Source organism: Heterodontus francisci, unplaced genomic scaffold (assembly GCF_036365525.1).
Source record: "Heterodontus francisci isolate sHetFra1 unplaced genomic scaffold, sHetFra1.hap1 HAP1_SCAFFOLD_594, whole genome shotgun sequence".
NCBI lineage: Eukaryota > Metazoa > Chordata > Chondrichthyes > Heterodontiformes > Heterodontidae > Heterodontus > Heterodontus francisci.
The window spans coordinates 1-24,791 of NW_027140509.1; the positions used below are offsets into that span (position 1 = coordinate 1).

The following is a 24,791-nucleotide window of genomic DNA, read 5'->3' on the forward strand; positions in this document are numbered from 1 at the left end:
TGGAATCCAAAAGTCTTCTGCGGGCACATAAATAGCTAAAGGCCGATTCAGGTCCAAATAGGAGATCTACACGTGGAGGGTGGGGGGGGGGGGGGGGGCGCGCATGGCTGAGGTACTAATTGAGTACTTTGCATTTGTCTTCACCAAGGTAGATACTACGAAAGCCATAGTGAAAGAAAAGGTAGTTAAGACATAGGATGGACTGAAAATTGATAAAGAGGAGGTATTAGAAAGGCTGACTACTTCAAGTTGAGTCACAAAGACCGTCTGGGATGCATCCGAGGATACTGAGAGAAGCAAGGGTGGAAATTGTGGAGGCACTGACCATAATCTTCCAATCCTCCTTAGATCCAGGGACGGTGCCATTTTAACCTCGGCAGTGGGAAAGCTTTTAGTGTGCTCTACGATTCAAATAGATCAGGGCTGATCATCTCCCTCTGTGCCATTTCCCCCCACTATCCCCATATCCCTTGACGTCATTAGTCTCCAGATATCTATCCGATTTCTGTCTTGAACATGCTCAATGATTGAGCTTCCACAGCCCTCTGGGGTAGAGAATTCCACAGATTCACCACCCTCTGAATGAAGAAATTCCTTCTCATCTCAGCTCTAAATGGCCTGCCCCTTATTCTGCGACTGCATCACCTGGTTCTAGACTCATCGGCCAGAGGAAACATCCTTCCTGCATCTACCCTGTCTAGCCCTGTAAGAATTTTGTAGGTTTCTATGAGATCATCTCTCGTTCTTTGAAACTCTAGAGAATACATTTCCACAATCTCTCCTCAAGACAATCCCGCCATCCCAGGGATTAGTCTGGTGAACCTCCGTTGCACTCCCTCTATGGCCAGTATATCCTTCCTTAGAGAAGGAGACCAAAACTATACACAATACTCCAGGTGCGGTCTCTATACAATTGCAGCAAGACATCTTTACTCCTGTACTCAAAACCCCTTGCGACGAAGGCCAACATATCACTTACCTTCCTAATTGCTTGCTGCATCTGCATGTTAACTTTTAGTGACTCATGAACAAGGTCTATTTGGACATCAACACTTCCCAACCTCTCACCATTTAAGAAATACTCTGCATTTCTCTTTTTTTTCTACCAAAGTGGATAAATTCACACATTATATTCCATCTGCCATGTTCTTGCCCATTCACTGAGCCTGTCCAAGACCCCTTGAAGCCTCCTTGCATCCCCCTCACAACTTACATTCCCTCCTAGTTTTGTGTCATCAGCAAATTTTTAAATATTACTTGTAGCATAGATAAAGGAGAACCAGTGGATGTGATGTATTTGCATTTTCAGAAGGCTTTTGATAAGGTCCCCACACCCAAATCATTGATATAGATTGTGAACAGCTGTAGCCCCAGCACTGATCCTTACGGTACCCCACTAGTAACAGCCTGCCATCCTGAGAATGACCCATTTATTCCTACTCTCTGCTGGAAAAAACATTTACATACTAACAGACATCGAAAGTGAGGAAGCGCATCACAGGGCCTGCTAAGGTCGATACAATCCACGAGGGCCAGGACTGGTCAGATCAGCTGGTCACATGACTAACTGGCCGTTCCAGGTTTTCTTTTGAACTGGCCACAGGGAGTTTGAACTAAGAAAGACTGTTTGCTCCTGGACCGAGAAGATCTCTCTCCTGTCTGCTCCCATCTCTTTCTCACAAGCCTCCGAATCCACTGAAGACACATGAACCCCAAGAGAGAAAACTCTCCGACAGCGAACAAGGTTCAAGAAGAAGACTGGGCCCCAACGAAAGTCAAGATCTACCTACAATCAAGGACTCCACAGCGAGCTCAAAGAACCGTAACAAAAACTCTGCAGATATTGCCTCAAACTTTTCCACTTGATTTTTTTCCCTTCTGCTCTTTTCTGTCTCTATCTGCATGTGTGTATCGCATATGCATGCTAGCAAGTCGTGTATCCGTAGGCATCAACCGAATTAGTTTAAGTTCAAGTTTAGTCATTTTCAACTTTTGTAATTTTCAACTTTTCTTCTTTAAACCTAAGAAAACCAGTTTGTGCTGGTTTCTTTGCCTTATAATTGGAAAGTGGTGAACAAGGATTCACCAAGGAGGAGATAAAAACACGGTGTGTTTAGAATTAAACCCTGGTCTTACTGAGAGGGACCCCTAGACACCTTTCTCACCTGGTCGTAACACAATGCTACAAGTAACATCCTCAAAAATACTCCAAACAGGTTTGTCCAACATGATTTCCCTTTCACAAATCCATGTTGACTCTGCCCAATCAGATCATGATTTTACAGATACCTAACCCTTTAACAGTTCGATCATTTTCCCTACTCCTGACATCAAACTAACAGGCCTGCAGTTCTCCGCATTCTCTCTTAAATAGTGGGGGTTACATTCGCTACTTCCCAGTCTGCAGGAACCGCTCCAGAATCTATAGAATTTTGAAAGATAACCACCAATGCATCCACTATCTCTGTAACCACCTCCTTCAACACTCTGGGATGTAGCTCATCTGGTCCAGGGGATTGATCAACTTTCAATCCAATTAACTTTGAGTACGACCCCTTTATTGAGCAGGCTTATCAGCAATGTTGAAGCCCATGGAATAAAAGGGATAGTGGGGGCGTGGATATGAAGTTGGTTGAGTGACAGGAAGCAGACAGGAGCGGTGAACCTCTGTTTTTCGGTCTGGAGGTAGGTATATCATGACGTTCCTCGGGGATCGGTACCAGATCCACTGTTTTTCTTGATCTGGATTAATGACCTGGACTTTGGTGTATACAGGGCACAATTTCAACATTTACAGACAGCAAGAAACTTGGAAATATTGTGAACTGTCGGGAGGTGGTGGCAGACTTCAAAGAGACAGACAGCCTGGTGGACTCGTGGTAGAAGAAATTTAATGCAGAGAACTTTGAAGGAATACAGTTCGGTGGGAAGAGCTAAAGAGTACAATTATAAATGGCGGCGTGGGAAAGGAGAGATCTGCGGTATAGGTGCACATAGCTCTGAAGGTGGCAGGGCAGGTTGAGAAAGTGATGAATAAAGCACACGGGATCCTGGGCTTTATAAATAGAGGCAGAGAGTAGAAAAGCAAGGAAGTTATGATGAACCTGGATCAAGCACTGGGGGGGGGGAAAGGAGGAAGTGGGGCGGGGGGGGGAAAGGAGGAAGTGGGGCGGGGGGGGGGGAAGGAGGAAGTGGGGCGGGGGGGGGGAAGGAGGAAGTGGGGCGGGGGGGGGGAAGGAGGAAGTGGGGCGGGGGGGGAAAGGAGGAAGTGGGGCGGGGGGGGGAAAGGAGGAAAGGAGGAAGTGGGGCGGGGGGGGAAGGGGGAAAGGAGGAAGTGGGGCGGGGGGGGGAAAGGAGGAAGTGGGGCGGGGGGGGGGAAAGGAGGAAGTGGGGCGGGGGGGGGGAAAGGAGGAAGTGGGGCGGGGGGGAAGGAGGAAGTGGTGCGGGGGGGGGAAGGAGGAAGTGGGGCGGGGGGAGGAAGGAGGAAGTGGGGCGGGGGGAGGAAGGAGGAAGTGGGGCGGGGGGAGGAAGGAGGAAGTGGGGCGGGGGGAGGAGGAGGAAGTGGGGCGGGGGGAGGAGGAGGAAGTGGGGCGGGGGGAGGGAGGAGGAAGTGGGGCGGGGGGAGGGAGGAGGAGGGGGGAGGGAGGAGGAAGGGGGGGGGAGGGAGGAGGAAGGGGGGGGGGAGGGAGAGGAGGGAGGGGGGGGGAGGGAGGGGAGGGAGGGGGGGAGGGGGAGGGGGGAGGGAGGGGGGGGAGGGGGAGGGGGGGGAGGGGGAGGGAGGGGGGGGAGGGGGGAGGGAGGAGGAAGGGGGGGAGGGGGGAGGGAGGAGGAAGGGGGGAGGGGGGAGGGAGGAGGAAGGGGGGAGGGGGGAGGGAGGAGGAAGGGGGGGAGGGGGGAGGGAGGAGGAAGGGGGGGGGAGGGAGGAGGAAGGGGGGGGAGGGAGGAGGAAGGGGGGGGGAGGGAGGAGGAAGGGGGGGGAGGGAGGAGGAAGGGGGGGGAGGGAGGAGGAAGGGGGGGGAGGGAGGAGGAAGGGGGGGGAGGGAGGAGGAAGGGGGGGGGAGGGAGGAGGAAGGGGGGGGGAGGGAGGAGGAAGGGGGGGGAGGGAGGAGGAAGGGGGGGGGAGGGAGGAGGAAGGGGGGGGGAGGGAGGAGGAAGGGAGGAGGAAGGGGGGGGGGGAGGAAGGGGGGGGGAGGGAGGGAGGAGGAAGGGGGGGGAGGGAGGGAGGAGGAAGGGGGGGGGGGAGGGAGGGAGGAGGAAGGGGGGGGGGGAGGGAGGGAGGAGGAAGGGGGGGGGAGGGAGGGAGGAGGAAGGGGGGGGGAGGGAGGGAGGAGGAAGGGGGGGGGGGGAGGGAGGAAGGGGGGGGGGGAGGGGGGAGGGAGGAAGGGGGGGGGGGAGGGAGGAGGAGGGGGGGGGGAGGGAGGAGGAAGGGGGGGGGAGGGAGGGAGGAGGAAGGGGGGGGGAGGGAGGGAGGAGGGGGGGGGGAGGGAGGGAGGAGGAGGGGGGGGGAGGGAGGGAGGAGGAAGGGGGGGGGGAGGGAGGGAGGAGGAAGGGGGGGGGGAGGGAGGGAGGAGGAAGGGGGGGGGGGAGGGAGGAGGGGGGGGGGGAGGGAGGAGGAAGGGGGGGGGGGAGGGAGGAGGAAGGGGGGGGGGAGGGAGGAGGAAGGGGGGGAGAGGGAGGAGGAAGGGGGGGGAGAGGGAGGAGGAAGGGGGGGAGAGGGAGGAGGAAGTGGGGGGGGGGGGAGGGAGGAGGAAGTGGGGGGGGGGGAGGGAGGAGGAAGTGGGGGGGGGGGGAGGGAGGAGGAAGTGGGGGGGGGGGAGGGAGGAGGAAGTGGGGGGGGGGGAGGGAGGAGGAAGTGGGGGGGGGGAGGGAGGAGGAAGTGGGGGGGGGGGAGGGAGGAGGAAGTGGGGGGGGGGGAGGGAGGAGGAAGTGGGGGGGGGGAGGGAGGAGGAAGTGGGGGGGGGGGAGGGAGGAGGAAGTGGGGGGGGGAGGGAGGAGGAAGTGGGGGGGGGGAGGGAGGAGGAAGTGGGGGGGGGGAGGGAGGAGGAAGTGGGGGGGGGGAGGGAGGAGGAAGTGGGGGGGGGGGAGGGAGGAGGAAGTGGGGGGGGGGGGGGAGGAGGAAGTGGGGGGGGGGGAGGGAGGAGGAAGTGGGGGGGGGGGAGGGTGGAGGAAGTGGGGGGGGGGAGGGAGGTGGAAGTGGGGGGGGGAGGGAGGAAGTGGGGGGGGGGGAGGGAGGAGGAAGTGGGGGGGGGAGGGAGGAGGAGTGGGGGGGGGGAGGAGGTGTGGGGGGGAGGAGGGAAGTGGGGGGGGGGAGGGAGGAGGAAGTGGGGGGGGGGAGGGGGAGGAAGTGGGGGGGGGGAGGGTGGAGGTTGGGGGGGGGGGGAGGGAGGAGTGGGGGGGGGGGAGGGAGGAGGAAGTGGGGGGGGGGTGGGAGGAGGAAGTGGGGGGGGGGGGTGGGGGAGGGTGGTGGGTGGGGGGGGGGAGGGAGGTGGTGGGGGGGGGAGGGAGGAGGAGTGGGGGGGGGGTGGTGGTGGAAGTGGGGGGGGGAGGGAGGAGGAAGTGGGGGGGGGGAGGTGGAGTGGGGGGGGGGGAGGAGAGTGGGGGGGGGGGAGGGAGGAGGAAGTGGGGGGGGGGAGGGAGGAGGAAGTGGGGGGGGGGGGAGGGAGGTGGAAGTGGGGGGGGGGGGAGGGAGGAAGTGGGGGGGGGGGGAGGGAGGTGGAAGTGGGGGGGGGGGGGGAGGGAGGGAAGTGGGGGGGGGGGAGGGAGGAGGAAGTGGGGGGGGGGTGGGAGGAGGAAGTGGGGGGGGGGGAGGAGGTGTTGGGGGGGGGGGGAGGGTGGTGGTGGGGGGGGGAGGGGTGGAGTGGGGGGGGGGGAGGGGTGGGTGGTGGGGGGGGGGGGGAGGAGGAAGTGGGGGGGGGGAGGGAGGAGGAGTTGGGGGGGGGGTGGGAGGAGGAAGTGGGGGGGGGGGAGGGAGGAGGAAGTGGGGGGGGGGAGGGAGGAGGAAGTGGGGGGGGGAGGGAGGAGGAGTGGGGGGGGTGAGGAGGAGGAAGTGGGGGGGGGGGGGAGGAGGAGGAAGTGGGGGGGGGGGGAGGAGGAGTGGTGGGGGGGGGAGGTGGAGTGGTGGGGGGGGGAGGAGGAGGAGTGGGGGGGGGTGGAGGAGGAGTGGGGGGGGGAGGGGAGGAAGTGGGGGGGGGGGAGGAGGAAGTGGGGGGGGGGAGGTGGAGTGGGGGGGGGGAGGAGGAGGAAGTGGGGGGGGGGAGGAGGAAGTGGGGGGGGGGAGGAGGTGGTGGGGGGGGGGGGAGGAGGAAGTGGGGGGGGGGAGGAGGAGGAAGTGGGGGGGGGGGAGGAGGAGGAAGTGGGGGGGGGGAGGAGGAGGAAGTGGGGGGGGGGGGAGGTGGAGTTGGGGGGGGGGAGGAGGAGGAAGTGGGGGGGGGGGAGGAGGAGGAAGTGGGGGGGGGAGGAGGAGGAAGTGGGGGGGGGAGGAGGAGGAAGTGGGGGGGGGTGGAGGAGGAGTGGGGGGGGGTGGAGGGGGTGGGGGGGGGGAGGAGGAGTGGGGGGGGGGGGAGGAGGAGGAAGTGGGGGGGGGAGGTGGGGTGTGATTGATAATAGTGAACAGCAGTAAAGCCCCGCCCCGCCCCGCCCCGCCCCCGGTGTTGGTGCTGCAGTGCCCCTTCCATCATCACCCACTCTGTACTGCAGCGCCACCAGTGGCGGGAGGTCGCAACGACAGCGTGACATGTTGACATAGGGGATTCACAATGGGTACCTGAGGATCTCCCCCTGCTCAAGGCCGCTCACCGCCTCCCTCTCGGCGGCGGGCTCCGCCTCCTTCACACGCAGTTTGCTGACGGTCCGGGTGAACCCGAAGGACACAGGTCCCCGCTCCGGCTCCGGCTCGGCCTCCGCCATCGTCGCCACCGCCCGCTGCCGCAACCGTCGCCACCGCGCAGGCGCCGGCGGTGCGCACGGGCCGCCGGGAGATGTCGTCGGCGCAACTCCAACACCCGACATTACCCCAGTGACGCGCGGGATGACGTCAAGCACCAACCAATCCAAATGTAGAGTGCCTGATGATTGACAGGGAGGGGCCGGCCAATCAGATCGGGTCTTGGTGGCGGGGTCCATCCAATGATGGTGGGGAGAGCTCCCGCCCCGTAATGGGCGGGGCTTTGCTTTGATGGGCACCCGGCCCCGGCCACGCCCCCTCCCGGGCATCGCCTGTCAATCAACCATCAGGCAATGGCTGGGACTGGATGCAGGGAGCTCAGAGGAAAGCCTGGGCATCAACAGCAGGTAAACAGTGCCCTTCATCTCATCACCCTGCATTGCACTGCATTGCAAGTCAACTGCAAGGTGTGCCCTTCACATCTTCCCAGAGATGGTTAGTTGGGAAGGACACTTTGTGCTTATTTTTGGGTTGCCCTGCCTCAGGGGACGGGTTTGCACCCTCTTGGCACCTCTCTCTCCAGAGGGGATTCCCGTTCCGAGCCACCCCAGTCCCCATCCCGTCGCCAGTCCTCCTTGAGCCACCCCCCCCCCCCCCCCTCCACCCGCTGCCGCTGGACCTGGCACCCTGGCACCCTGGCACGCTTGGGCTGGTGGGTGGGTCGTGGGGAGAGGGGTTGGGCAGAGGGAGAAGGGATGAGGCTGGCAATAGGTGGTGCGGTGGTGGTTCCGGATTCTGTCGCAGCCCCATAACCAGCGGTCCTTGCCCAAAGCCGTGGCTTCCTTTCACCAGTCTAAATACCAGCAGGGGAAGGATCAATCACTGTACATCGAGTAACTGGGAGTGTTTGATGGGGACAGTGTAGAGGGAGCTTTACTCTGTATCTAACCCCCGTTTTTTTTGATGGGGACAGTGCAGAGGGAGCTTTACTCTGCATCTAACTCCATTTTTTTTTTCTTTTTAAGGTGGCCTTTATACCCCAGGCCCCTTTTATATTTTCACGTCGAGGGGGCCTTTATTCCTCAGGCCCCCTTTATATACATATTTACATTTTTTTAAAAAATAACTTTATTTAAAACCAGATAAATAAACAAAAAACTCAAATTAAAATGCCATTCTCGGCGTCGACAATGCACTCCAGTCCCTGCGGTGCCCACCGATCGCGGAAGGCCTCAAGCGTACCGCCGGACACCGCATGCTCCTTCTCCAGGGACACCCGGGCGCGAATGTAACCGCGGAAGAGGGGCAGGCAATCGGGGAGGACGGAACCCCCGACGGCCCGCAACCTGGACCTGTGAATTGCCACCTTGGCCAGGCCCAGGAGCAGACCGACGAGGAGATCCTCCTCCCGGCCCAAGCCCCTCCGCACCGGGTGCCCAAAGATCAGGAGCGTGGGACTGAAGTGCAGCCAGAATTTGAGGAGCAGCCCCTTCAGATACTCAAATAGGGGCTGCAACCTCGCACACTCCGTATAAATGTGGAACACGGACTCGTCCAGGCCGCAGAAAGTACAGCTGGCCTGGGAGTCCGTGAACCTACTTAAAAGTCTATTGCACGGGACTGCTCTGTGCAGCACCCTCCACCCCAGGTCCCCGATGTAAAGGGGGAAGACTCCCGCGTAGAGAGACCTCCATCGGGGTTTCCCCTCGCCGCCAGATGGCAACGCGGACCGCCAGGGCGTGTCCGGCCGGCTGACGAGGGCGAGGAAGTGGAGAGTGTGCAGGAGCAGCCCGTACAGGAAACCCCTCCGCGCCGATTGGAATGGCACGGAGGGCATTTCCGAGAGGCGGCTCGGGTTGTGTGGGACCGGCTCCCGAGGAGGGTTTCGGGGCCTGGGTCCGATGAGCAGTTCCGGCCGAGCAAGGGTCAGCTCCGCGGGGATCGCTCCGCACCCCCGAGCCCCCTCGCCACCCGCAGTGAGGGGCATCTAACTCCATGCTGTACCTGTCCTGGGGAGTGTTTGATGGGGACAGTGTAGAGGGAGCTTTACTCTGTATCTAACCCCCGTACTGTACCTGTCCTGGGGAGTGTTTGATGGGGACAGTGTAGAGGGGGCTTTACTCTGTATCTAACCCCCGTACTGTACCTGTCCTGGGGAGTGTTTGATGGGGGACAGTGTAGAGGGGGCTTTACTCTGTATCTAACCCCCGTACTGTACCTGTCCTGGGAGTGTTTGATGGGGGACAGTGTAGAGGGAGCTTTACTCTGTATCTAACCCCCGTACTGTACTTGTCCTGGGGAGTGTTTGATGGGGACAGTGTAGAGGGAGCTTTACTCTGTATCTAACCCCCCGTGCTGTACCTGTCCTGGGGAGTGTTTGATAGGATATTGCTTTACTTTCGCTTCACCCCTCCCAGTTTGTTTGGGCTTGGTCTGGTTACTGATCAGCCAGGTACCAGACCTTTAACCCCAGTGATCTATGTACATTGTTTTCCAATCACGATCTCAGTGGAGGAGGGAATGGAACGGGGGATGCAGCCTACCTTTGCTTATTGATGTGTGGGAACCGAGCTGTCCTCTTTATCTCTCTCCGCCTCCGTAGACATGTTGAGGAAGCTGTTTAACATCAATCATTGGACGCAGAAGACCCGAGAGATCACCTTGTGCCGGGACGAGCAGGGGTTTCTGAACCTTGGCTTGCTGGGAGGGGCGGAGTATGGACAGTTTCTGTACCTTGGCGACGGCCCGGGAGGGAAGGCCCGACACCACAGCGGGAAGCTGCAGGCGGGTGACCTGCTCCTGGAGGTCAACGAGGCTCCTGTGCCTGGCCTCACGCTGAGGGATGCCCTGGGGCTGCTGGCAAACGTCACCGAGCCAGTCCGGCTCAAAACGGTTCCACAAGGTGAGGGTCGTAACCCCAAACTGTTGGCATCCTGGGTAAATGTGTCCCACTGTTTGTGTGCGTGTGTGTTAATGAGGGTCTCTGTATCTGTGTGTTAATGTGAGTCTCTGTATCTGTGTGTTAATGTGAGTCTCAGTATCTGTGTGTTAATGTGAGTCTCTGTATCTGTGTGTTAATGTGAGTCTCAGTATCTGTGTGTCAATGTGAGTCTCAGTATCTGTGTGTTAATGTGAGTCTCTGTATCTGTGTGTTAATGTGAGTCTCTGTATCTGTGTGTTAATGTGAGTCTCTGTATCTGTGTGTTAATGTGAGTCTCAGTATCTGTGTGTTAATGTGATTCTCTGTATCTGTGTGTTAATGTGAGTTTCTGTATCTGTGTGTTAATGTGAGTCTCTGTATCTGTGTGTTAATGTGAGTCTCTGTATCTGTGTGTTAATGTGAGTCTCTGTATCTGTGTGTTAATGTGAGTCTCTGTATCTGTGTGTTAATGTGAGTCTCTGTATCTGTGTGTTAATGTGAGTCTCTGTATCTGTGTGTTAATGTGAGTCTCTGTATCTGTGTGTTAATGTGAGTCTCTGTATCTGTGTGTTAATGTGAGTCTCTGTATCTGTGTGTTAATGTGAGTCTCTGTATCTGTGTGTTAATGAGGGTCTCTGTATCTGTGTGTTAATGTGAGTCTCAGTATCTGTGTGTTAATGTGAGTCTCTGTATCTGTGTGTTAATGTGAGTCTCTGTATCTGTGTGTTAATGTGAGTCTCAGTATCTGTGTGTTAATGTGAGTCTCTGTATCTGTGTGTTAATGTGAGTCTCAGTATCTGTGTGTTAATGTGAGTCTCTGTATCTGTGTGTTAATGTGAGTCTCTGTATCTGTGTGTTAATGTGAGTCTCAGTATCTGTGTGTTAATGTGAGTCTCTGTATCTGTGTGTTAATGTGAGTCTCAGTATCTGTGTGTTAATGTGAGTCTCTGTATCTGTGTGTTAATGTGAGTCTCAGTATCTGTGTGTTAATGTGAGTCTCTGTATCTGTGTGTTAATGTGAGTCTCAGTATCTGTGTGTTAATGTGAGTCTCTGTATCTGTGTGTTAATGTGAGTCTCTGTATCTGTGTGTTAATGTGAGTCTCAGTATCTGTGTGTTAATGTGAGTCTCAGTATCTGTGTGTTAATGTGAGTCTCTGTATCTGTGTGTTAATGTGAGTCTCAGTATCTGTGTGTTAATGTGAGTCTCTGTATCTGTGTGTTAATGTGAGTCTCAGTATCTGTGTGTTAATGTGAGTCTCAGTATCTGTGTGTTAATGTGAGTCTCAGTATCTGTGTGTTAATGTGAGTCTCAGTATCTGTGTGTTAATGTGAGTCTCAGTATCTGTGTGTTAATGTGAGTCTCTGTATCTGTGTGTTAATGTGAGTCTCTGTATCTGTGTGTTAATGTGAGTCTCAGTATCTGTGTGTTAATGTGAGTCTCTGTATCTGTGTGTTAATGTGAGTCTCTGTATCTGTGTGTTAATGTGAGTCTCTGTATCTGTGTGTTAATGTGAGTCTCTGTATCTGTGTGTTAATGTGAGTCTCTGTATCTGTGTGTTAATGTGAGTCTCTCTATCTGTGTGTTAATGTGAGTCTCTGTATCTGTGTGTTAATGTGAGTCTCTGTATCTGTGTGTTAATGTGAGTCTCAGTATCTGTGTGTTAATGTGAGTCTCTGTATCTGTGTGTTAATGTGAGTCTCAGTATCTGTGTGTTAATGTGAGTCTCTGTATCTGTGTGTTAATGTGAGTCTCTGTATCTGTGTGTTAATGTGAGTCTCTGTATCTGTGTGTTAATGTGAGTTTCTGTATCTGTGTGTTAATGTGAGTCTCAGTATCTGTGTGTTAATGTGAGTCTCTAACACACAGATACAGAGACTCACATTAACACACAGATACTGAGACTCACATTAACACACAGATACTGAGACTCACTAACACACAGATACAGAGACTCACATAAACACACAGATACAATGTGAGTCTCTGTATCTGTGTGTTAATGTGAGTCTCTGTATCTGTGTGTTAATGTGAGTCTCTGTATCTGTGTGTTAATGTGAGTCTCTGTATCTATGTGTTAATGTGAGTCTCTGTATCTGTGTGTTAATGTGAGTCTCTGTATCTGTGTGTTAATGTGAGTCTCAGTATCTGTGTGTTAATGTGAGTCTCAGTATCTGTGTGTTAATGTGAGTCTCTGTATCTGTGTGTTAATGTGAGTCTCTGTATCTGTGTGTTAATGTGAGTCTCAGTATCTGTGTGTTAATGTGAGTCTCAGTATCTGTGTGTTAATGTGAGTCTCGGTATCTGTGTGTTAATGTGAGTCTCTGTATCTGTGTGTTAATGTGAGTCTCTGTATCTGTGTGTTAATGTGAGTCTCAGTATCTGTGTGTTAATGTGAGTCTCAGAATCTGTGTGTTAATGTGAGTCTCTAACACACAGATACAGAGACTCACATTAACACACAGATACAGAGACTCACATTAACACACAGATACTGAGACTCACATTAACACACAGATACAGAGACTCACATTAACACACAGATACAATGTGAGTCTCTGTATCTGTGTGTTAATGTGAGTCTCTGTATCTGTGTGTTAATGTGAGTCTCTGTATCTGTGTGTTAATGTGAGTCTCTGTATCTGTGTGTTAATGTGAGTCTCTGTATCTGTGTGTTAATGTGAGTTTCTGTATCTGCGTGTTAATGTGAGTCTCAGTATCTGTGTGTTAATGTGAGTCTCAGTATCTGTGTGTTAATGTGAGTCTCTGTATCTGTGTGTTAATGTGAGTCTCTGTATCTGTGTGTTAATGTGAGTCTCAGTATCTGTGTGTTAATGTGAGTCTCAGTATCTGTGTGTTAATGTGAGTCTCAGTATCTGTGTGTTAATGTGAGTCTCTGTATCTGTGTGTTAATGTGAGTCTCTGTATCTGTGTGTTAATGTGAGTCTCTGTATCTGTGTGTTAATGTGAGTCTCAGTATCTGTGTGTTAATGTGAGTCTCAGTATCTGTGTGTTAATGTGAGTCTCTGTATCTGTGTGTTAATGTGAGTCTCTGTATCTGTGTGTTAATGTGAGTCTCTGTATCTGTGTGTTAATGTGAGTCTCAGTATCTGTGTGTTAATGTGAGTCTCTGTATCTGTGTGTTAATGTGAGTCTCTGTATCTGTGTGTTAATGTGAGTCTCTGTATCTGTGTGTTAATGTGAGTTTCTGTATCTGTGTGTTAATGTGAGTCTCTGTATCTGTGTGTTAATGTGAGTCTCTGTATCTGTGTGTTAATGTGAGTCTCTGTATCTGTGTGTTAATGTGAGTCTCTGTATCTGTGTGTTAATGTGAGTCTCTGTATCTGTGTGTTAATGTGAGTCTCTGTATCTGTGTGTTAATGTGAGTTTCTGTATCTGTGTGTTAATGTGAGTCTCTGTATCTGTGTGTTAATGTGAGTCTCTGTATCTGTGTGTTAAAATTAGTCTCTGTATCTGTGTGTTAATGTGAGTCTCTGTATCTGTGTGTTAATGTGAGTCTCTGTATCTATGTGTTAATGTGAGTCTCTGTATCTGTGTGTTAATGTGAGTCTCTGTATCTGTGTGTTAATGTGAGTCTCTGTATCTGTGTGTTAAAATTAGTCTCTGTATCTGTGTGTTAATGTGAGTCTCTGTATCTGTGTGTTAATGTGAGTCTCTGTATCTGTGTGTTAATGTGAGTCTCTGTATCTGTGTGTTAATGTGAGTTTCTGTATCTGTGTGTTAATGTGAGTCTCAGTATCTGTGTGTTAATGTGAGTTTCTGTATCTGTGTGTTAATGTGAGTCTCTGTATCTGTGTGTTAATGTGAGTCTCAGTATCTGTGTGTTAATGTGAGTTTCTGTATCTGTGTGTTAATGTGAGTTTCTGTATCTGTGTGTTAATGTGAGTCTCTGTATCTGTGTGTTAATGTGAGTCTCAGTATCTGTGTGTTAATGTGAGTTTCTGTATCTGTGTGTTAATGTGAGTCTCTGTATCTGTGTGTTAATGTGAGTCTCAGTATCTGTGTGTTAATGTGAGTTTCTGTATCTGTGTGTTAATGTGAGTTTCTGTATCTGTGTGTTAATGTGAGTCTCAGTATCTGTGTGTTAATGTGAGTTTCTGTATCTGTGTGTTAATGTGAGTTTCTGTATCTGTGTGTTAATGTGAGTCTCAGTATCTGTGTGTTAATGTGAGTCTCTGTATCTGTGTGTTAATGTGAGTCTCTGTATCTGTGTGTTAATGTGAGTCTCAGTCTCTGTGTGTTAATGTGAGTCTCAGTATCTGTGTGTTAATGTGAGTCTCTGTATCTGTGTGTTAATGTGAGTCTCAGTATCTGTGTGTTAATGTGAGTCTCAGTATCTGTGTGTTAATGTGAGTCTCTGTATCTGTGTGTTAATGTGAGTCTCAGTATCTGTGTGTTAATGTGAGTCTCAGTATCTGTGTGTTAATGTGAGTCTCTGTATCTGTGTGTTAATGTGAGTCTCTGTATCTGTGTGTTAATGTGAGTCTCTGTATCTGTGTGTTAATGTGAGTCTCTGTATCTGTGTGTTAATGTGAGTCTCTGTATCTATGTGTTAATGTGAGTCTCTGTATCTGTGTGTTAATGTGAGTCTCTGTATCTGTGTGTTAATGTGAGTCTCTGTATCTGTGTGTTAAAATTAGTCTCTGTATCTGTGTGTTAATGTGAGTCTCTGTATCTGTGTGTTAATGTGAGTCTCTGTATCTGTGTGTTAATGTGAGTCTCTGTATCTGTGTGTTAATGTGAGTCTCTGTATCTGTGTGTTAATGTGAGTTTCTGTATCTGTGTGTTAATGTGAGTCTCAGTATCTGTGTGTTAATGTGAGTTTCTGTATCTGTGTGTTAATGTGAGTCTCTGTATCTGTGTGTTAATGTGAGTCTCAGTATCTGTGTGTTAATGTGAGTTTCTGTATCTGTGTGTTAATGTGAGTTTCTGTATCTGTGTGTTAATGTGAGTCTCTGTATCTGTGTGTTAATGTGAGTCTCAGTATCTGTGTGTTAATGTGAGTTTCTGTATCTGTGTGTTAATGTGAGTCTCTGTATCTGTGTGTTAATGTGAGTCTCAGTATCTGTGTGTTAATGTGAGTTTCTGTATCTGTGTGTTAATGTGAGTTTCTGTATCTGTGTGTTAATGTGAGTCTCAGTATCTGTGTGTTAATGTGAGTTTCTGTATCTGTGTGTTAATGTGAGTTTCTGTATCTGTGTGTTAATGTGAGTCTCAGTATCTGTGTGTTAATGTGAGTCTCTGTATCTGTGTGTTAATGTGAGTCTCAGTCTCTGTGTGTTAATGTGAGTCTCAGTATCTGTGTGTTAATGTGAGTCTCTGTATCTGTGTGTTAATGTGAGTCTCTGTATCTGTGTGTTAATGTGAGTCTCTGTATCTGTGTGTTAATGTGAGTCTCTGTATCTGTGTGTTCATGTGAGTCTCTGTATCTGTGTGTTAATGTGAGTCTCTGTATCTGTGTGTTAATGTGAGTCTCTGTATCTGTGTGTTCATGTGAGTCTCTGTATCTGTGTGTTAATTTGATTCTCTGTATTTGTGTGTTAATGTGAGTCTCTGTATCTGTGTGTTAATGTGAGTCTCTGTATCTGTGTGTTAATGTGAGTCTCTATCTGTGTGTTAATGTGAGTCTCTGTATCTGTGTGTTAATGTGAGTCTCTGTATCTGTGTGTTAATTTGATTCTCTGTATTTGTGTGTTAATGTGAGTCTCTGTATCTGTGTGTTAATGTGAGTCTCTGTATCTGTGTGTTAATTTGATTCTCTGTATTTGTGTGTTAATGTGAGTCTCTGTATCTGTGTGTTAATGTGAGTCTCTGTATCTGTGTGTTAATTTGATTCTCTGTATTTGTGTGTTAATGTGAGTCTCTGTATCTGTGTGTTAATGTGAGTCTCTGTATCTGTGTGTTCATGTGAGTCTCTGTATCTGTGTGTTAATGTGAGTCTCTGTATCTGTGTGTTAATGTGAGTCTCTGTATCTGTGTGTTAATTTGATTCTCTGTATTTGTGTGTTAATGTGAGTCTCTGTATCTGTGTGTTAATGTGAGTCTCTGTATCTGTGTGTTAATGTGAGTCTCAGTATCTGTGTGTTAATGTAAGTCTCAGTATCTGTGTGTTAATGTGAGTCTCTGTATCTGTGTGTTAATGTGAGTCTCTGTATCTGTGTGTTAATGTGAGTCTCAGTATCTGTGTGTTAATGTGAGTCTCTGTATCTGTGTGTTAATGTGAGTCTCAGTATCTGTGTGTTAATGTGAGTCTCTGTATCTGTGTGTTAATGTGAGTCTCTGTATCTGTGTGTTAATGTGAGTCTCTGTATCTGTGTGTTAATGTGAGTCTCTGTATCTGTGTGTTAATGTGAGTCTCTGTATCTGTGTGTTAATGTGAGTCTCTGTATCTGTGTGTTAATGTGAGTCTCTGTATCTGTGTGTTAATGTGAGTCTCAGTATCTGTGTGTTAATGTGAGTCTCTGTATCTGTGTGTTAATGTGAGTCTCTGTATCTGTGTGTTAATGTGAGTCTCTGTATCTGTGTGTTAATGTGAGTCTCAGTATCTGTGTGTTAATGTGAGTCTCTGTATCTGTGTGTTAATGTGAGTTTCTGTATCTGTGTGTTAATGTGAGTCTCTGTATCTGTGTGTTAATGTGAGTTTCTGTATCTGTGTGTTAATGTGAGTCTCTGTATCTGTGTGTTAATGTGAGTCTCAGTATCTGTGTGTTAATGTGAGTCTCAGTATCTGTGTGTTAATGTGAGTCTCTGTATCTGTGTGTTAATGTGAGTCTCTGTATCTGTGTGTTAATGTGAGTCTCTGTATCTGTGTGTTAATGTGAGTCTCTGTATCTGTGTGTTAATGTGAGTCTCAGTATCTGTGTGTTAATGTGAGTCTCTGTATCTGTGTGTTAATGTGAGTCTCTGTATCTGTGTGTTAATGTGAGTCTCTGTATCTGTGTGTTAATGTGAGTCTCAGTATCTGTGTGTTAATGTGAGTCTCTGTATCTGTGTGTTAATGTGAGTCTCAGTATCTGTGTGTTAATGTGAGTCTCTGTATCTGTGTGTTAATGTGAGTCTCAGTATCTGTGTGTTAATGTGAGTTTCAGTATCTGTGTGTTAATGTGAGTCTCTGTATCTGTGTGTTAATGTGAGTCTCTGTATCTGTGTGTTAATGTGATTCTCTGTATCTGTGTGTTAATGTGAGTCTCAGTATCTGTGTGTTAATGTGAGTCTCTGTATCTGTGTGTTAATGTGAGTCTCTGTATCTGTGTGTTAATGTGAGTCTCTGTATCTGTGTGTTAATGTGAGTCTCTGTATCTGTGTGTTAATGTGAGTCTCAGTATCTGTGTGTTAATGTGAGTCTCAGTATCTGTGTGTTAATGTGAGTCTCTGTATCTGTGTGTTAATGTGATTCACAGTATCTGTGTGTTAATGTGAGTCTCTGTATCTGTGTGTTAATGTGAGTCTCTGTATCTGTGTGTTAATGTGAGTTTCTGTATCTGTGTGTTAATGTGAGTCTCTGTATCTGTGTGTTAATGTGAGTCTCAGTATCTGTGTGTTAATGTGAGTTTCTGTATCTGTGTGTTAATGTGAGTCTCAGTATCTGTGTGTTAATGTGAGTCTCTGTATCTGTGTGTTAATGTGAGTTTCTGTATCTGTGTGTTAATGTGAGTCTCTGTATCTGTGTGTTAATGTGAGTCTCTGTATCTGTGTGTTAATGGGATTCTCTGTATCTGTGTGTTAATGTGAGTCTCAGTATCTGTGTGTTAATGTGAGTCTCTGTATCTATGTGTTAATGTGAGTCTCAGTATCTGTGTGTTAATGTGAGTCTCTGTATCTGTGTGTTAATGTGAGTTTCTGTATCTGTGTGTTAATGTGAGTCTCTGTATCTATGTGTTAATGTGAGTCTCAGTATCTGTGTGTTAATGTGAGTTTCTGTATCTGTGTGTTAATGTGAGTCTCTGTATCTATGTGTTAATGTGAGTCTCAGTATCTGTGTGTTAATGTGAGTCTCTGTATCTGTGTGTTAATGTGAGTCTCTGTATCTGTGTGTTAATGTGAGTCTCTGTATCTGTGTGTTAATGTGAGTCTCTGTATCTGTGTGTTAATGTGAGTCTCAGTATCTGTGTGTTAATGTGAGTTTCTGTATCTGTGTGTTAATGTGAGTCTCTGTATCTGTGTGTTAATGTGAGTCTCAGTATCTGTGTGTTAATGTGAGTCTCTGTATCTGTGTGTTAATGTGAGTCTCTGTATCTGTGTGTTAATGTGAGTCTCTGTATCTGTGTGTTAATGTGAGTCTCTCTATCTGTGTGTTAATGTGAGTCTCAGTATCTGTGTGTTAATGTGAGTCTCTGTATCTGTGTGTTAATGTGAGTCTCTGTATCTGTGTGTTAATGTGAGTCTCAGTATCTGTGTGTTAATGTGAGTCTCTGTATCTGTGTGTTAATGTGAGTCTCTGTATCTGTGTGTTAATGTGAGTCTCTGTATCTGTGTGTTAATGTGAGTCTCAGTATCTGTGTGTTAATGTGAGTCTCAGTATCTGTGTGTTAATGTGAGTCTCTGTATCTGTGTGTTAATGTGAGTCTCTGTATCTGTGTGTTAATGTGAGTCTCAGTATCTGTGTGTTAATGTGAGTCTCTGTATCTGTGTGTTAATGTGAGTCTCTGTATCTGTGTGTTAATGTGAGTCTCTGTATCTGTGTGTTAATGTGAGTCTCTGTATCTGTGTGTTAATGTGAGTCTCAGTATCTGTGTGTTAATGTGAGTCTCTGTATCTGTGTGTTAATGTGAGTCTCTGTATCTGTGTGTTAATGTGAGTCTCAGTATCTGTGTGTTAATGTGAGTTTCTGTATCTGTGTGTTAATGTGAGTCTCTGTATCTGTGTGTTAATGTGAGTCTCAGTATCTGTGTGTTAATGTGAGTTTCTGTATCTGTGTGTTAATGTGAGTCTCTGTATCTGTGTGTTAATGTGAGTCTCTGTATCTGTGTGTTAATGTGAATCTCTGTATCTGTGTGTTAACGTGAGTCTCTGTATCTGTGTGTTAACGTGAGTCTCTGTATCTGTGTGTTAATGTGAGTCTCTGTATCTGTGTGTTAATGTGAGTCTCTGTATCTGTGTGTTAATGTGAGTTTCAGTATCTGTGTGTTAATGTGAGTCTCTGTATCTGTGTGTTAATGTGAGTCTCTGTATCTGTGTGTTAATGTGAGTCTCAGTATCTGTGTGTTAATGTGAGTCTCTGTATCTGTGTGTTAATGTGAGTCTCAGTATCTGTGTGTTAATGTGAGTCTCAGTATCTGTGTGTTAATGTGAGTCTCAGTATCTGTGTGTTCATGTGAGTCTCTGCATCTGTGTGTTAATGTGAGTTTCAGTATCTGTGTGTTAATGTGAGTCTCTGTATCTGTGTGTTAATGTGAGTTTCAGTATCTGTGTGTTAATGTGAGTCTCTGTATCTGTGTGTTAATGTGAGTCTCTGTATCTGTGTGTTAATGTGAGTCTCAGTATCTGTGTGTTAATGTGAGTCTCTGTATCTGTGTGTTAATGTGAGTCTCAGTATCTGTGTGTTAATGTGAGTCTCTGTATCTGTGTGTTAATGTGAGTCTCAGTATCTGTGTGTTAATGTGAGTCTCTGTATCTGTGTGTTAATGTGAGTCTCAGTATCTGTGTGTTAATGTGAGTCTCAGTATCTGTGTGTTAATGTGAGTCTCTGTATCTGTGTGTTAATGTGAGTCTCTGTATCTGTGTGTTAATGTGATTCTCTGTATCTGTGTGTTAATGTGAGTCTCTGTATCTGTGTGTTAATGTGAGTCTCTGTATCTGTGTGTTAATGTGATTCTCTGTATGTGTGTTAATGTGAGTCTCTGTATCTGTGTGTTAATGTGAGTCTCTGTATCTGTGTGTTAATGTGAGTCTCTGTATCTGTGTGTTAATGTGAGTTTCAGTATCTGTGTGTTAATGTGAGTCTCTGTATCTGTGTGTTAATGTGAGTCTCTGTATCTGTGTGTTAATGTGAGTCTCTGTATCTGTGTGTTAATGTGAGTCTCTGTATCTGTGTGTTAATGTGAGTCTCAGTATCTGTGTGTTAATGTGAGTCTCTGTATCTGTGTGTTAATGTGAGTCTCTGTATCTGTGTGTTAATGTGAGTCTCTGTATCTGTGTGTTAATGTGAGTCTCTGTATCTGTGTGTTAATGTGAGTCTCTGTATCTGTGTGTTAATGTGATTCTCTGTATGTGTGTTAATGTGAGTCTCTGTATCTGTGTGTTAATGTGATTCTCAGTATCTGTGTGTTAATGTGAGTCTCTGTATCTGTGTGTTAATGTGAGTTTCAGTATCTGTGTGTTAATGTGAGTCTCTGTATCTGTGTGTTAATGTGAGTCTCTGTATCTGTGTGTTAATGTGATTCTCTGTATCTGTGTGTTAATGTGAGTCTCTGTATCTGTGTGTTAATGTGAGTCTCTGTATCTGTGTGTTAATGTGAGTCTCTGTATCTGTGTGTTAATGTGATTCTCAGTATCTGTGTGTTAATGTGAGTCTCTGTATCTGTGTGTTAATGTGAGTTTCAGTATCTGTGTGTTAATGTGAGTCTCTGTATCTGTGTGTTAATGTAACTCTCTGTATCTGTGTGTTAATGTGAGTCTCTGTATCTGTGTGTTAATGTGAGTCTGTGTGTGTGTTACTGTGAGTTTCTGTGTGTGTGTTAATCTGAGTCTGTATGTGTGTTAATCTGAGTCTGTGTGTGTGTGTGTTACTGTGAGTTTCTGTGTGTGTGTTAATCTGAGTCTGTGTGTGTGTTACTGTGAGTTTCTGTGTGTGTGTTAATCTGAGTCTGTGTGTATGTGTGTTACTGTGAGTTTCTGTGTGTGTGTTAATCTGAGTCTGTGTGTGTGTTACTGTGAGTTTCTGTGTGTGTGTTAATCTGAGTCTGCGTGTGTGTGTGTTACTGTGAGTTTCTGTGTGTGTGTTAATCTGAGTCTGTATGTGTGTTAATCTGAGTCTGTGTGTGTGTGTGTTACTGTGAGTTTCTGTGTATGTGTGTTACTGTGAGTTTCTGTGTGTGTGTTAATCTGAGTCTGTGTGTGTGTGTGTGTTACTGTGAGTTTCTGTGTGTGTGTTAATCTGAGTCTGTGTGTGTGTTAATCTGAGTCTGTGTGTGTGTTAATCTGAGTCTGCGTGTGTGTTAATCTGAGTCTGTGTGTGTGTGTGTGTTACTGTGAGTTTCTGTGTGTGTGTTAATCTGAGTCTGTGTGTGTGTTAATCTGAGTCTGTGTGTGTGTGTTCCTGTGAGTCTGCGTGTGTGTTAATCTGAGTCTGCGTGTATGTGTGTTACTGTGAGTTTCTGTATGTGTGTTAATCTGAGTCTGTGTGTGTGTTAATCTGAGTCTGTGTGTGTGTTAATCTGAGTCTGTGTGTGTGTTAATCTGAGTCTGCGTGTGTGTTAATCTGAGTCTGTGTGTGTGTGTGTGTTACTGTGAGTTTCTGTGTGTGTGTTAATCTGAGTCTGTGTGTGTGTTAATCTGAGTCTGTGTGTGTGTGTGTTAATCTGAGTCTGTGTGTGTGTGTGTGTGTTACTGTGAGTTTCTGTGTGTGTGTTAATCTGAGTCTGTATGTGTGTTAATCTGAGTCTGTGTGTATGTGTGTTACTGTGAGTTTCTGCGTGTGTGTTAATCTGAGTCTGCGTGTGTGTTAATCTGAGTCTGTGTGTGTGTGTGTGTTACTGTGAGTTTCTGTGTGTGTGTTAATCTGAGTCTGTGTGTGTGTTAATCTGAGTCTGCGTGTATGTGTGTTACTGTGAGTTTCTGCGTGTGTGTTAATCTGAGTCTGCGTGTGTGTTAATCTGAGTCTGTGTGTGTGTGTGTGTTACTGTGAGTTTCTGTGTGTGTGTTAATCTGAGTCTGTGTGTGTGTTAATCTGAGTCTGCGTGTGTGTGTGTGTTACTGTGAGTTTCTGCGTGTGTGTTAATCTGAGTCTGTGTGTGTGTGTGTTACTGTGAGTTTCTGTGTGTGTGTTAATCTGAGTCTGTGTGTGTGTTAATCTGAGTCTGCGTGTGTGTGTGTTACTGTGAGTTTCTGCGTGTGTGTTAATCTGAGTCTGTGTGTGTGTGTGTGTTACTGTGAGTTTCTGTGTGTGTGTTAATCTGAGTCTGTGTGTGTGTTAATCTGAGTCTGCGTGTGTGTGTGTTACTGTGAGTTTCTGTGTATGTGTGTTACTGTGAGTTTCTGTGTATGTGTGTTAATCTGAGTGTGTGTGTGTTACTGTGAGTTTCTGTATGTGTGTGTTACTGTGAGTTTCTGTGTGTGTGTTAATCTCAGTCTGCGTGTGTGTTAATCTGAGTCTGCGTGTGTGTTAATCTGAGTCTGTGTGTGTGTGTGTATTACTGTGAGTTTCTGCATGTGTGTGTTACTGTGAGTTTCTGTGTGTGTGTTAATCTCAGTCTGTATGTGTGTTAATCTGAGTCTGTGTGTGTGTGTTACTGTGAGTTTCTGTGTGTGTGTTAATCTCAGTCTGTATGTGTGTTAATCTGAGTCTGTGTGTGTGTGTTACTGTGAGTTTCTGTGTATGTGTGTTACTGTGAGTGTCTGTGTGTGTGTTAGTCTGAGTCTGCGTGTGTGTTAATCTGAGTCTGTGTGTGCGTGTTACTGTGAGTTTCTGCATGTGTGTGTTACTGTGAGTTTCTGTGTGTGTGTTAATCTCAGTCTGTATGTGTGTTAATTTGAGTCTGTGTGTCTGTTAATCTGAGTCTGTGTGTGTGTGTTACTGTGAGTTTCTGTGTATGTGTTAATCTGAGTCTGTATGTGTGTTAATCTGAGTCTGTGTGTGTGTGTTACTGTGAGTTTCTGTATGTGTGTTAATCTGAGTCTGTATGTGTGTTAATCTGAGTCTGTGTGTGTGTGTGTTACTGTGAGTTTCTGTGTGTGTGTTAATCTGAGTCTGTATGTGTGTTAATCTGAGTCTGTGTGTATGTGTGTTACTGTGAGTTTCTGTGTGTGTGTTAATCTGAGTCTGCGTGTGTGTTAATCTGAGTCTGTGTGTGTGTTACTGTGAGTTTCTGTGTGTGTGTTAATCTGAGTCTGTATGTGTGTTAATCTGAGTCTGTGTGTATGTGTGTTACTGTGAATTTCTGTGTGTGTGTTAATCTGAGTCTGTGTGTGTGTTAATCTGAGTCTGTGTGTGTGTTACTGTGAGTTTCTGTGTGTGTGTTAATCTGAGTCTGCGTGTGTGTTAATCTGAGTCTGTGTGTGTGTGTGTTACTGTGAGTTTCTGTATGTGTGTGTTAATCTGAGTCTGTATGTGTGTTAATCTGAGTCTGTGTGTGTGTGTGTTACTGTGAGTTTCTGTGTGTGTGTTAATCTGAGTCTGTATGTGTGTGTTACTGTGAGTTTCTGTGTGTGTTAATCTGAGTCTGTATGTGTGTGTTACTGTGAGTTTCTGTGTGTGTGTTAATCTGAGTCTGCGTGTGTGTTAATCTGAGTCTGTGTGTGTGTGTTACTGTGAGTTTCTGTGTGTGTGTTAATCTGAGTCTGTGTGTGTGTTAATCTGAGTCTGTATGTGTGTGTTACTGTGAGTTTCTGTGTGTGTGTTAATCTGAGTCTGTGTGTGTGTTAATCTGAGTCTGTGTGTGTGTTAATCTGAGTCTGTGTGTGTGTTACTGTGAGTTTCTGTGTGTGTGTTAATCTGAGTCTGTGTGTGTGTGTGTTACTGTGAGTTTCTGTGTGTGTGTTAATTTGAGTCTGTGTGTGTGTTAATCTGAGTCTGTGTGTGTGTTAATCTGAGTCTGTATGTGTGTTAATCTGAGTCTGTGTGTGTGTGTGTTACTGTGAGTTTCTGTGTGTGTGTTAATTTGAGTCTGTGTGTGTGTTAATCTGAGTCTGTGTGTGTGTGTGTTTGTGAGTTTCTGTGTGTGTGTTAATTTGAGTCTGTGTGTGTGTTAATCTGAGTCTGTGTGTGTGTGTGTGTGTGTTACTATGAGTTTCTGTGTGTGTGTTAATCTGAGTCTGTGTGTGTGTTAATCTGAGTCTGTGTGTGTGTGTGTTACTGTGAGTTTCTGTGTGTGTGTTAATCTGAGTCTGTGTGTGTGTTAATCTGAGTCTGTGTGTGTGTTAATCTGAGTCTGTATGTGTGTGTTACTGTGAGTTTCTGTGTGTGTGTTAATCTGAGTCTGCGTGTGTGTTAATCTGAGTCTGTGTGTGTGTGTGTGTGTTACTGTGAGTTTCTGTATGTGTGTGTTACTATGAGTCTCTATATGTGTGTGTTTGTATGAATCTCTGCGTGTGTGTTACTGTGTGGGAATCTCTGTTTGGGGGTTTATTTGTCAGTTGACAGTGTGTTCAGAATCTCTCTCACCTGAGGTGTCTCCTCAGGTTCCCAATTGAACTGTGACCTGCGGCACTTCCTCAAACAGGTGTTCACTAAAGGCACGGCAGACTTCAATCTCCAGGAGCAGATCCGCCAGAATCTGTACATCCGCGCAGTACCATGTGAGTATAGAGAGAACGCAGGCGATGCACAGTGAATTACAGACACCCGCATTGGGGTGGGGGTACCCATGGGGGCGAGGGGTGGGTGAGGCCGATCTGTATCACTGTGCCATGTGATACTAAATTTTGGCAGGAAGTAAACGATGGAGGGTGGAGGGAATGCAGGTGAGCAAACAATCAAACCATGGAGTCCTAATTTGTTTTGTTGGGTGCAGGTTAATTCTTGATTCCTGTTTGATGGTTTTATTTTTTATTCATTCATGGGATGTGGGCGTCACTGGCCAGGCCAGCATTTATTGCCCATCCCTAATTGCCCTTGAGAAGGTGGTGGTGAGCTGCCTTCTTGAACCGCTGCAGTCCGTGTGGGGTAGGTACACCCACAGTGCTGTTAGGGAGAGAGTTCCAGGATTTTGACCCAGCGACAGTGAAGGAACGGTGATATAGTTCCAAGTGGTGCAATGGTTAGCACCGCAGCCTCACAGCTCCAGCGACCCGGGTTCAATTCTGGGTACTG

General features: G+C 47.7%; 1 protein-coding gene across 2 annotated transcripts in view; it reads left to right on the top strand.

The window, feature by feature from the left end:
- Nucleotides 1-9,384: 9,384 nt before the first annotated feature.
- The window catches only part of LOC137360025 (membrane-associated guanylate kinase, WW and PDZ domain-containing protein 2-like), a 60,862-nt gene continuing 45,455 nt past the window's right edge, over nt 9,385-24,791 (top strand). For both annotated transcript variants that reach the window (XM_068025604.1, XM_068025605.1), the window contains exons 1-2: nt 9,385-9,785; nt 24,161-24,277. In XM_068025604.1, the coding sequence (XP_067881705.1) occupies nt 9,488-9,785; nt 24,161-24,277 (415 nt within the window). In that variant the 5' untranslated portion in view covers nt 9,385-9,487. The remainder of the gene's footprint in view (nt 9,786-24,160; nt 24,278-24,791) is intronic.